The following is a 13,279-nucleotide window of genomic DNA, read 5'->3' on the forward strand; positions in this document are numbered from 1 at the left end:
TTCCTTGCCCGGAACTGTGCTTCTCAGCCTGGGGAGGGCTGAAGTCTCATGGTGTCAAGGGGAGCCAGAGCTCAAGGTGGGATCCACGTGGAGCACTCTTAGGAACTCTGCAAACCCTGTCTGGAAGCTGGAGGCTGAAGAGCAAGAGCGGGTGACTCCTAAAAGTCCTAATGTTTCGGGTGTCAGTCCCAGGCCGTGTAGAGAGCGACTGAGAAGCAGACCCCACCCCCGCAAAGATTAAGGAATGACTCTGCTACAGATTGGCTGTGCTTCACTTGGTTCCTGGGCAGGGTTACTGGATCAGAGAGCGAGCTTGCCTTTCTTTTTAGGGAGACAGTCAACAAGTGAATTGCTGTTCTGCCTGTGATAGGGAGAGCAGGACAGGATGGTGCCACCTGGGGGAAGCATCCTCAGCCTGCCTTGTCTGGAGAGTGCATACTTAGATGTAATCAGTGACTGAAAAACGGGTGATGAGCATCAAGGTTGACTTTCAGAGTTGCAAGGTTTATAACCGAGTAAAGAAGTTCGCCGGCCAAAAGAGCCAACTTCTTCCTAAGATGCTTCAAACAGCCCAATAGACCGAAGGAGTAGGGCTTAAACTAGAAAAATAAACAAACCTGCTTTTAATGACTTTTGGCGGTTTTATAGATGAGTAATATAGGAACACTGGGGAAAGAAGGTTCAGCTAACCTAACTGAGTCCTGTGAGACCCCCTGGCTTTCTTTGCAGAGTTCTTTTCTGTCCGTGCACTAAGTGCTAAGACAGTGATTGTTCCTGTCCTGGTCTCCCTTTGAACAGCCTGGGAGAGAAGGCGTTCACGGTTCCTCCTGACCTGTGCCTATCCAGGCAGGACTCCTGGCAACTATAGGTTGCGGAGGAACCTCACATGTTTGGTGCCTGTAGCTTCCTCAGGGTACCTATGGACGTGGTCCTGGGCTTCCAGAGGGAGAGGCATGTGGGCCCTGCTTACTGTATGGTTAATCTCACCAGTCAAGAATAAGACCACTACCCCAGTTGAAAGCCAAATGTGAAACAAGCTTTAATCAAATACTGGCCAGGTGGATGGGATCTGTTCAGGTTCCCAGGAAATGGCTCAGTATCACATGTGGTAGGGGCTTAAGAAGGAAAACCCGTAATTCCTACATAACCCACTACATTTCCCATCAGGCCCCGTCAGAGGCAAGTACACTCCGGACCTATTTCCTGCCTGTGTGCCTCCCACTCACAAGTGCAGATAGGTCAAACAAACTTGTTTGGGGAATGAAAACTTGTGGCTTGTCTCTCACAAACAATAGTCGCCAACATTCCAGGAACTCCCTGTCCTTGGGCAAGGGACTCGCAGATCAGAGGCATATTTGTTTCATGGATCTCTAAGGCATAGTAACTAAAACTTAAAATGTAACTTTGGCTCTCACAGTCTGTTTTCAGTCCTCTGTAGTCAGGCTGACCTTGAAGCCTCTGTTGGACCCCAGCTTCTTCACCTTCTTTTTGCCTCGGCTTGCCCATGGCTTTCCTTCCCGGTAAGCCATCCAGACTCTGGTACAGCTGGTGCCTGGGTAGTCACTGGGTGGCGGCATCTATTGAGACCCTCTGTGTAGACTAGCTCAGTCACCTGGTTTACAGCCAGGCTTGTCCCCTGGGTCCTGCTCTCCAGGAGGTAGGCTGGGCCCCCTGGGGAGCACAGCGCAAATGTAAGCAAAGGGCTGAGAGAGGCTGTGTGCACACAGTTGTGTTGAGTGGCAGAACCTGGCCTTGCAGCCCTAGAATGGCCTCTGCTCCTCTGTTGGTTAAGTCTCGTGTCTGACCTCCCTGGGCCTCCATGAGGAACTTGGCGTGAATGCTGCGTCATGGAAGAGAGAGACCGTAGTTCTAGGCTATGTAAGAATACAGAATAAACAGGCAGAAGCCCCTCTCCCAGGCACACTGTCCACGCCAGGGTTTGGCACTACTAAAGCCAGCATCTCCATTTCTTCTTCTCCTCCTTTTCTCCCTCCTCCTCCTATTTTAATATGAGCAGGGACATTCTTATTCATTTTATCCATTTCCTAGAATTTGACTTTTTTCACTTACCAGTAGGATCTGATGTTCTCATGTAGATATAAGTGTTGACATATAAATCTAACCACTGCGTAGTGTGTTATAATTTGGATATGCCATAAATTTTAAACAAATCCCCTACTGATAGACATTTGTCCTCAGCTTTTCACTACTCCAACAGCACAGGAAACATTTCTAGACGTATATTGGGACCCATGTCTAAATATTTAGGATTAATTGCCAAAGCAAAGTTGCGTGCCGTGGATGGACTCATTGTTTTGAAACTTCTCTAGGGAACACCCAGAAATTTTCTGTGTGTGACAGAGTCAGTACCATGGCAACTTTGGTGTTACGGTTTGTGGTGGCTTGAATGAGAATTATCCTCTGTAGGCCCAGAAACGGTCGGCATGGTCGCCAGTTGGTAGGTTTAGGAGGTGTGGCCTTCCCGGAGGAAGTCTGTCACTGGAGGTGGGACTTTGAGGTTTTAAAAGCTACCATTCCCGGTTTGCTCTTTGTTTCCTGCTTGTGGTTTGAAAGCTGAGCTCTGTGCTGTGTGAGCTGCCCTGCCTGCTGTCTCCCTTCCTCACCTTGATGGTGAAGGACTCTGACCGTCTGGAACCACAAGCCCACATAAACCCTTCCTTCTGTAAGTTGCCTTGGTCGCGGTGTTTTATCATAGCGATAGAGAAGGAGCGAGGACATGGACTGAGCCTGAAACAACCTCATGTTTCGAGTGCTTATTCCCCAACCAATGGTCATTTGGGGAAGGCTGTGGAGGTTTAGGAAGATGGGGTGTAGCAGGCAGAAACCAGCCACTGAGGGTGAGCTTTTGAAAGTTACCATCAGGTCCTTCATTCTCGCCTCCTGGTCCATCATGACATGAACGGCCTCCTTCACACATTCCCACTGCCATCTGCGAAGCGGCTCTACCGTGCCTTCCCTGCCACAGTGGGCCAAAATTCTTGAAAACCATGACCCAAAAGAAATCTTCCATCCCTTAGGTGGTTTCCTGTTACAAATTGAGGTCATTGCTGCAGAGGGAACAGATACATACACACACTGTCAGCTTTTCCTTGCCTGCAGCTTTCTTAACACTGAAGAAACAAAACATCCTTTGGGGGCAGTGACCTGCCTTGTTAGCCAGCTTTCCATCGCTGGAAACGCTCCCAAGAAAAGCCAGGTGAAAATGAGGGGAGACTTATTTTTGGCTCACGGTTTCAGTAGTGATGCTCCATGGTCACTTGGCCCTGTCGCCTTTGGGCCTTTGCCAAAGCAGATCATCATGGCAGGGTGCCCATGGTGGAAGAGGCCAAGGCGGTCAGAGAAAGGAAGGGACTGTACCCTTAAAGGGAACAGTGACCTCCATTGACCTTCCTTCCCTCCGGAAGTGTCTTCACCTCCCAACACCACCACCAACTGGACACATGAGCTTTTGGGGAGGGCACTGAAGAGCCACACCAGTTTTCCAGCCTTTCAAGTTTGATCCACGAAAGCCACCTGACCACACTCTTTGCTCGCTTCTCCCTGGGCTGTCATTTTCCTTTTACCCAGAGCTCTGTCATTATGGGTATTGGTCTTTAGCTGTCCAGGTGTCTCCTCCTATATCCCTGATGCTCTCTCTTAGTCTGTAGCTTGCTTTAACTTTGTGGGTGCATCTCCTTGTACAAAGCTTTGTTTTTGTAGCCACACTGTAGTCTTTACTGAGTAATTGCTACGGTCGGGTGTTAATTCTAGACGTGTATTCGTTTCACCTTTACCACAAATCCTGTGTCATTATTCCAGTTTTATAAAAAGCAAAGAGGGCACCTACAGGCCAGTGAACTTGCCCAAGGTCATACGGCCAAACCGGTGCAGTCGGGATTGAAATTAACCTAGGTGGTCACGGAAGCTGCACCTCAGCACTGAGCCATTCTGCGAGCCAGCCTTTCCCATCATTGGCTTGTGTTTTGCTTAGGAGCTCCACCCCAGAACATGGCAACACTGTCTCGTCTTTCTTGTAATGTTTGTTTTTCATTTCATTATCTTCTAAACTTCTTATTTTATTTTATTTTTGGCTTAGTGAAAGGACTTTACCTCCACTTTTTTAAACCTATCAATTGTTTTCCTGTACATTGTCTTCTTGATGTTTTCTTTTGTTACTAAAAACACCTTTGTGTGCCTGCTTTTTCTGGCCCCATGATGTTCTATCATATAATGGAACTACAAATTGCTTAACCAGTGACATAATGTTGAGACTTTGAGTTGTTTACTGAATTTCCCATTATAAGTCACACTGCCGAGAACGCTTCCATGCATAAATATTTATCCACATGTCAGATTATTTCCTCAGGATTGAAACCTGCAAATAAAATTTTAAAAGCTTGTTATCCGCATTTTACAATAACATAAAAGATAGGGAGACCTCTGCGGGATGAAGGGCTGTGATGAATAGACGGGTAGATCAGGGTGTGAGTCATTCCCAAGGGGTCAGCAGGTCAGTTCTGACCCTTGACGGTACCCAGACATCAGCTATTAGTAGGACGCCCTCTGAACTGAGCTACCGAGGGTTTTGCAGATGAATTTGACCTCCCAGAGAATTCTGCTTTCAGCATCCAGGAAAGCATGTGGCTAGTTTATAACACAGTTGTCAGTAGAGGTGAGGTCAGTATAATCCAAAGGAGTCTGAGGGCTTTGGGGTGACAGGAGGCCAACATCCCTGGAACCAGGGGAGATTGGGATAGAGGTGTTTGCATCAGAACTCCGTGGATCACAGAGTTAGCAGCTAACGCGCTTAACACCCACGATTTAAAAAAAAAAAAAAACTGACAAGGAAGTGGTTTGGTCTTAAAACTTAACGGCCTGTCAAATTACAGTGTGGACACTAATGCAGCAGGCCAGAGCCCTGCTCCCCACATGTAATGCTCCTGACTGTCCTGCAGCTCACATAGCCAGGGACACCCAGAAGGCAAGGCACAGGAGGCTGGGCCTTGGGGCAGCACAGACGCTATGTACCACCCCAGCTCCTCCCAGTAGATGCTGTTCAGGAGGAAGACATTGCTCAGCCAGACCTTTCCCTTTGTCTGGGCCTGCATGGACCTCTCATCATAAACTCTGTCTGAAGAAGTTCAGCGCCTAGCCTTGACATCTCTTTCGAAAAACCGAAGGAAAGATGCTAGAATGGAAAATCTTAATGATTTGTAGTGAGCGCTGCCGTGGCTTCGAGATACGCTAGACCAGCACCTAGAAGACTGGTAATCTCTCCAGACAGTTGCCAAGACTGGGAAGGGCAGGGAAAGTGTCCTCTGGTAGAAGGGAGAGAATGTGTGTGCTCAGTGAGTACCTTGACCACAAACTTTGCAAAGAAAGGGCCTTTAGTCACGTTAGCAACAATTTGTGCCCCTGTCGATAAAACGTTCCATCTGGTTAAGCCTTTTGTATTAGTTGTCTATCATTGTGCCAAAATACCTGGATAGTCAACTTAAAAATTGAGGAGCTCTGTATGTTGGCTCATGGTTCAGAAGTTTCTGTCCATGATCCGTTGGCCCCATTACTTTTAGGCTGTGGTGGGGCAGAACATGGTGGCTGGAATGTGTAGTGGAGGAGGCGACTTTCCTCATGGTTACCTGGGAAACAGAGGAAGAAGAACGGGCTGTAGTCCATTGTCACTTTTGAGGGCACAGTGCCAGAGATCTAGCTTCTAACTTCCTCCTGCAAGACCCCACGTCTTCAAGGTTTTCCAACTTCCTAACAGTGCCACAGACTGGGATCTTCATCTTTGAGGGACACTTATCCCAGCTATGGCACTTTGGTCCATAGGTATAAACCTGAACAGTGAGGAAAGCATGCTGCTTGACATCAGAGTCAGTCAAATAGACAGATGAGCTCCTGCTGTATGACCCGACTGTCAGCTGAGGAGACAGGACCCAGATAAACACCCGGCTCGGGGCACATTGAATAAAATTAGGGGAGGATGCCAACTGTCAGAAGGGAGAGCAATAGGGCGAGGCCTCTTTGGGTTGGAGGGTTGAAGCAGGTAAGATCGGAATTCAAGAAGAAGGGGTTACCCATAAACTGGGATGGGGTAGGGGTGTTGTATTTGAGGTGAGGCAGGAGCACATTCAGGGATCCTGAGGGAGACGTAAGCTTGACGGGATGGGGAAGAGGCTGCATCATGAAGGAAGGAAGTGAGGAAGGGAGGAAGTGAGCTGAGCCGAGGCTGCCCGGCAGGAGGGAGCCAAATGGCATTGGCTGGCGGTGATAATAAGGAACTTAGATTTCAGTCTACCACCTGTGGCAGAAAGCCCTTGGAAAGTTTAAAGCAAGGGGGATGTGATATGATTTATATTCTGAAAAGAGACCCTGGCTGCTCATAAATATCAGGAGATAGCACTGATCTGTTACAAGGCAACCGAAAATTAAATGCCGTGGGAATATCTGAATAAGAAGCATTTTATGACTGGAAGAAGAACAGCTCCATCGATGGAGCTGGAAAGACTCAAAGTGGGGCCCAAGCCAGGGGGGACCACAAGGGTGGCCTGGAGGGGTGCTTATCCATCAGGGCGGGGCTAAGATGAAGATAAGACCCCACGAGGACTTACATTTCATCTGCTAGAGCCACAAGCTCCGACAGTAAAATGGACCCTCTGATCTCTGTCATTTGTCTCGTGGGGCTGCTAGGATTGATTTAAATGGTTGTGTACAGAAAACAAACTCCTCCTTCCTCAGCCCTAAGAGACGAGGCCGGGAGTACAGGAGAGAGCCGTGCACATGAGCAGAAGAATCTGGAGGTTTTTAGCCATCTTCATGCCCAGCACAGACACTGTGGCTGATCACAGCCCCTCTGCCCAGTGAGCCAGTTCTCAGCCTCTGAGCCCGCCTCTGGCCCTCTGTTGATAGAAGCTGGCAGGTGGTATAGAGCCCATTTTCTACCCCAGCGGGGCAGTGGCATCAAAGGACAGAAACCTGATAACGGCATGAAGGTAGTTCAAGGTGAATTCCCTCACCCTCAAGGATCCTGCCGCACTAGCTAGGCCATTGAGAAAGAAGCTGTAATTTTTTATTTGTAGGCTTTCTCGTTTTCCATCCACCGACCTCAGTTGCAATCCCACTGTCCAGGCCCTACCGGCGGTGCCACCCACATCACATTCAGGGGACAGAGTGTCGGGGGACCTTCTTCTGAGCCAGCTTGTTTCAGGGCTCTGCGGCTGTCACTCCCTGCCTTCTCTCTAGGCCGGGCTGGATTCTGGGGTGAGAGGCCCAGCCCCCAACAGCAGGAGTGTCTCTGGGCTCACTTTTCTCCAAGATTTCTTGTACAGCGTGAATTCATTCTGTCTATTGAGAGGAGGTTGGCCTCAAGCGGGAGAATGGGGTGAGCTTCAAGCAGAGCATAAGAGGGATGCGGCTGGAGGTAGCCCTGCGAGGTTCCTGTAAGCACTGTGGAACTTCTCCATTCTGACCGACCATAAACCTCAAAGGAGCTCTTCCTCTCTTTTTAGTTCAAGCAAATGCTTTTAAATCACAGTCTATTTCACACTAAGTCAGTGGAACTTCCCACAGAGTATCCTCTTCTGCTCCTAATGTATCTTGTAGAATGGAAGGTGACCTGAGTCCAGACATCTGTAGGGCCCCCCACATTGCTCCACCCACCTCTTATGGGAAAGGGACCACTTCACCCTCCTAACCGGTTAGTCTAGGACACAAGTTGGCGGGACCCGGGATCCATTAGAAGTTATTCGTGAATTTGGGAGTCGATGCATCATGAGGAAGAAGAACTTAGTGTAGAGTTGTTAGCACCCAAGACTCAACCTTTGAGGCCGCCTCTCCTGTCTCCTACGCTGAGACAGCTATCCAGGAAGAGAGGCTAGCTTGGAGTCCCCAGCTGATGGTAGGCTGCACGTGTCTACCTGGGGAAGGAGCAGGGACAGGAAAATAGCACTGCCCACTCCACGTGCTTCAGCTGTGCTCTGTCAGAGCAGCTTTTGTGGTCATTCTTGGGGATCTGCTTGTAATCCGAAGGCACAGATGTTTGTGTGTGAAAAGGAACCAACCAATCTTCACACACCATAACCCCTAAACCTAATTCTTAGAAAGAAAAAAAAAAGATGGATGGTTTATAATGATGCTAAAATGTTTATTTCTGCAAAGTATGTTTTTATAATTCAAAATAAGAATGACTTTGACACTTCTGCAGTTGATGGGGCTCAGTAGAGTCAGATGACCCCTACCCTGTCAAGAAGCAGCCCTGGGGACCAGAACTCAATGTCGCAGAGGAACCTTTGAGGACAATTTCTGGGCCAGTGGTCTTCCTTGCCTTGCAGCAGAACTCTGCCCTACTGAGTGGGGCCTGGGGATATCTGTTCTGAGACTGTCCTTCCTCTGGAGTTCGGGTTCTTGCGTCCCTGTCGCTTATTTATTTGGTACGCGTCCATTCATACGTGCCCTCCGATGATCTTCGCAAGCCCCTGGTCACTCCCGTTCTCCTCAGATTAACTAGGCCTTTTCTTCTTGTTGCTGTCCAGTAACTACTTACTGTATCAATTAAATAAATGATGGTCACTTTGCTTCGTGTGGAGGCACGGTGTAGAACATCCCCAGGTCCTGCCTTGGAGGAGTCGAACTCCCGAGGCTAGAGTCCAGCAATGTGCAGTTGAACACACAGCATAGAGGAAGGAGCCATAGGGATTCCCTTCCTCTGGTCCATTTCCTCAAAGCATCCTGTGAACACTAAACTGTATCGCAGGCCATGCTCCTCTCTGTCTCCAGCCAGGAAGAGCCTGATGCCTGAAACCTTTCTCTTCCCTGTTGGTTTAACCCAGCAGGAGGGCAAGCCACCTAACCGGAAGTCACAGGGTCCTTATTTCCTCTTTTTGCCTGTTGGTTGGGTACTTTCGATCCTCCAGCTTTGTGATATCTCTGCCAGAAGGCCATCTGGGAAGAGCCAGCACATTGGCACCAGTGGCAGCTACTACCTGAGCTGGACTCCATCAGCATCACTTTCCTGCATGGAGTCCTGTCCCCAGTGCTCTGCAGAGGAGCCTGGAGCTTAGCTAGGATTCTATCAGGAAGCGGAATGGCCACCCTGCAGCCACTTGTCCCTCCCGAGGGACAGGGTGACGGTGGGTTGAAGCAGACAAGAGTAGGATGGAGAGGGTCTTCTGTCACTGTGCCTCCTGGAGCTGGGCTCTCTGGTGCTGTGGAGGACGCAGACACCCTACCCTAGGCAAGACTGCCATGGAGGTAGGAAAGTCAGTTGAGGTGCTCAGGTGGCTTCCGGGAAGGGAAGATGTGGGAGGTCTCCTGATAATAGTGACTTTCTGTCTTCCTTTCTTTTTGTCTTTATTTTTCCTAACAGCCAGAATCCATCACAATTAGCACACCCCTAAGAAGGCTGTCATTTCTCATCAGGTTCCGAGCCTCGTTTCTGTCAGGTTCCCATGCAACTGGGCTCCCTTTGAGAGCATCCTGCAGCTGTTGAGCCCTCCATACCTCTCAGCCTCTTTAGCATCCAAAACCAGAATCCTCTCTTTCAATGAAAATGGAAGAGTTCTCTTATCCCCTAATGATACCCACAAAGTGACTGAGTTTTGTTGTTGGTGGTGGTGGTGAGGTGGTGGTGGTAGTGGTTTTTTTTTAATGCCTTTAACTTTTTTGCATTTATTTATTTGTGTATTGCATGCATGTGTGTATGCTTATGAGTGTACTAGAGATCAAAGGAAAGCTTATAGAGGTTGGTTCTCTCCTGCTCCCACGTGGCGCCCAGGGATCCAACTGAAGTCATCAGTGCTGGTGGCAGTGTCTTTCCCCACTGAGCCCTCTCACTGGCCCCTGTTTGCTTTGTAATGTATCAAATTCTGTTCTTCATGACATCATATGCTTATAAGGCAAGAGCAGAGCAGGTTCTATACCAAGGAACACCATTAGTTTGGACATACATAGGTCCTGTGCCTGTGCTTTCTCCTGTCGGATTCAAAACTTAACATTACCGATGTTTTTGCTTCTGTGACTTCTTATTCCCACACTGCAGTCCAGAGAAGATGATTAGCAATTGCAACACAATACCAGGAGGTCTGTGCCATCTCAGCAGGGCTCCCGCCGGATTGCTGGGGGCTGTAGCACACGTCTGGCTGTGCTTGTCTGGTCATTCTTAGGCAGCCATCCACCACCGTCTTAGTGCTTCAGTTTCTCAACGTATAAAATAGTGACCGGGTCAGTTCCTGCCTTGCAGGACTCACATAACGGACATGCAGCAGCCCTACCCCAGGGCCAGCTCCCGGGGACTGGATATGCAGTGCATGTGACGTTTAGATGGTTGTTTACACAGCATTCATTGTTTCTCTCAATGCCCAGATTCCTGGAGCGATGCTAACCAGTCTTGATTGGGGTGGGGGCAAGGAGCAGCATGGGGACACCAGGGTCTCCACGCCACAAAAATACCCTCCTTGCGCTCTCTCCACAGGGTGTGGACACTGCAAGAAAATGAAGCCAGAGTTTGAGAGTGCCGCTGAAGTCCTCCATGCAGATGCCGATGTAAGCTTCCTTTCCCGAGTCCTCGCCGTTCCCTCTGAAGAGTCACTGACTCCTAGAGTCATTGTGATTTTCTATAAGCCCCAAAGTGGCTCTCCCTGTCCCTGGACGCCTACAGTGCCTCCATGTCTCCTAGTAAATATATTCTATTCAGGGAGATGGGGCCCCTCCCAGGTACAGAACAGGGCAGACAGCCTATGAGACCATGTTCCTGTAGCTAACTAGGGGGGACCTCTGCCTATTTCCCTCTGTTCTCTGGGACCTTGACTGTTGGGAGAAGGCCCTATTCTGCCCAGCATAGTTGGTGAGGCAGACTCAGAATCCTCATCTTAGCCCATCACTAAAAGGAGAGGGATGTGCCAGGGTTTAATTGTTCCCTGTGGTTAATGCAGGCACAGAGATCCAGGCACCATTAGATTTTGGCCAGGCCTGGGGGAGGGTCGGGCCGGCCCCTGGGCTCCTCTTTCCAGCAGCACCACTTCTGAGGCTGTAATGCATGGTTGGCCTTTCCCCCATCCCAGAGCTCTGGTGTCCTTGCAGCTGTCGATGCCACCGTCAACGAGGGCCTGGCAGGAAGATTTCACATCTCCGCTTTCCCTACACTGAAGTATTTCAAGAATGGCGAGGAGCAGGCTGTACCCGCACTCAGAACAAAGAAGAAGTTTATTGAGTGGATGGAGAAGTAAGTGTTTGGGCTTTGATAGTGTGACCTAGTTAACTAACTGCCAGCCCCTGGAGATGGCCTCGAGGAAGAGAAGTTGTCTTAGCTGTGAAGAGACACCATGACCCTAAAGGAAAACATTTAATTGAGGCTGGCTTGCAGTTTCAGAGGTTTAGTCCGTTATCATCATGGTGGGGAACATGACACCGTGCAGGCAGACATGGTGCTGGAGAGGTAGCTGCGAGTTCTGCATCTGGATCAGCAGGAAGAGAGGAGACACTGGGACTGACTTGAGCATCTGAAACCTAAAGCCCACCCCCAATGACACACTTCCTCCAACAAGGCCACAGGTCCTAATCCTATCAAATAACGCCACTCCCTGTGAGCCTGTGGGGGCTGTTTTCATTCAAATCACCACAGAAGTGAACTTTAAGAAGCACCATTCTTGAATTGGGGCCCAAGGAGCCAAGAGATTTGACTCCCTCAATCTAAAGTCACCGTGCTGTGCCAGTCCAAAGGCAACAGTCACCATTCTAGATGGTTCCATCCACTTCAGTGAGTGTTTGCCTTCGCTGGCCCAGAGTTCATCATCTGTGAATACAGGAAGGGTACACCTGCTTGTCATCACAGAACTGAACTCATTTTGCCCAAGGTTTATTGGTAGTCAGCTGGATGTCTTGGAATGCCCCTCAGTGCTGGCTTCTAGAAGTCAGGATTCCGGACAAAGATTTCTCAGAGCCCCCAGGCTGTGTGTTAGTTTTCTAGACTCCCATAACAAAGTGTGAGCATCTAGTTGACATAATGCCAGAGGTTTATTGTTTTTTTAGCTTTCTGGAAGCTAGAAGTGGCTATTCAAGATGTTGGTGGGGTTGGTTATCTGGAGGCCTTTCCTGGGCTCTAAGTATCTGCTACTGTGATAAAATATCTCAAAACAAGAGCAACTTTGCAGGAGAAAGAGTTTGTTTAGCTTATCATTCTAGTCCCTCACTGTAGGAAGGTCAAGGTAAGATCTTGAAGCATCGGGATATATCTCACTCACAGTAGAGAACATAGACAGGAATTCAGGCATGCCTCACTTCCTCTGCTTTGTACAGTCTAGGGCCCAACACCAAGGGAGAGTGCTGACATGGATCTTCTCACATCCACAGAGTGGTCAGGACAATCCCACAGACATGCCCACAGGCCATGATAGACTGTCCCTTGTTGAGACTCTTCCCAGGTGATTCTAGGTTGTGACAAATTGACAAAACTCATCATGGTAGTGGCCATCTTCTGCCTGTCTTCACCTATTCTTTCCTTCTGTGTGTGGCACTGTGACCTCACCTCCACATACAAGACCACCAGTCCCACTGTATGAAGGACCCGTTGTAGTGACTTCAACTTAGTACCTCCAGATCCAGTTACCATCTGGGGTACTGGGGCATAAGGACTTCCACGTGTGAATCTGCAGGACGCAACTTAGCCCAATCTACTTGCAAATACAGAGAGCTTGAGAGGCTCTGCCATTGCTGACCCAAAGACCCAGAGGAATTTGAGCCTCAGTTATCAGTATTCCCCTCTGTGAGTGGAGGATGTTGGCCTGTGACACTGATGCCCCAGCCTGGAGAAGCCTCCAGCCATGCAAGGCCACAGCCTGGCCCTGCCTACTGCTGCTGCACACCAGTGACCATACACAATTTTAATATTTGAGGCTGTGTCCTCATTTCAGCAACAGGAGGGAAATGAAAGTGAAAGAAGCCATATTCTGGCCTTCGTAGAGGTCTCTGATATCTGAGGTAATGATGCCCGTGTGTGAGGCAAGACTCTGAAGTCCCAGAGCAACAAGGAAAACAGGCAGAATGGCTGTAGCTGGATTGGGGTCCTTTCCTTACAGCATCGCTCCTCGAACCTGGATGTCCGTCCAGTACACACCAGGTGTGGCAAGTGTGTGCAAAGACGTGCAGATTCTGAAACTCATATTCCTGAGTGTGGACACAGTGGCCGTGAGTGGGTCTCCCTGTCATGGCGTTTGGAGAAACCCACATGTATGGACTAGGACTGCAGATGGTATGAGGCCCCGGAGATGCCTCTTGCAAGAGA

General features: G+C 49.2%; 1 protein-coding gene across 1 annotated transcript in view; it reads left to right on the top strand.

Annotated features, from left to right (window-relative positions):
- Pdia5 (protein disulfide isomerase family A member 5) overlaps positions 1-13,279 on the top strand; it is a 93,159-nt gene that overhangs the window by 66,925 nt on the left and 12,955 nt on the right. The window contains exons 12-13 of the mRNA XM_057765191.1: positions 10,472-10,542; positions 11,061-11,221. Coding sequence (XP_057621174.1) covers positions 10,472-10,542; positions 11,061-11,221 — 232 coding nt within the window. The remainder of the gene's footprint in view (positions 1-10,471; positions 10,543-11,060; positions 11,222-13,279) is intronic.

This window comes from Chionomys nivalis, chromosome 3 (assembly GCF_950005125.1).
Source record: "Chionomys nivalis chromosome 3, mChiNiv1.1, whole genome shotgun sequence".
NCBI classification, from domain to species: domain Eukaryota; kingdom Metazoa; phylum Chordata; class Mammalia; order Rodentia; family Cricetidae; genus Chionomys; species Chionomys nivalis.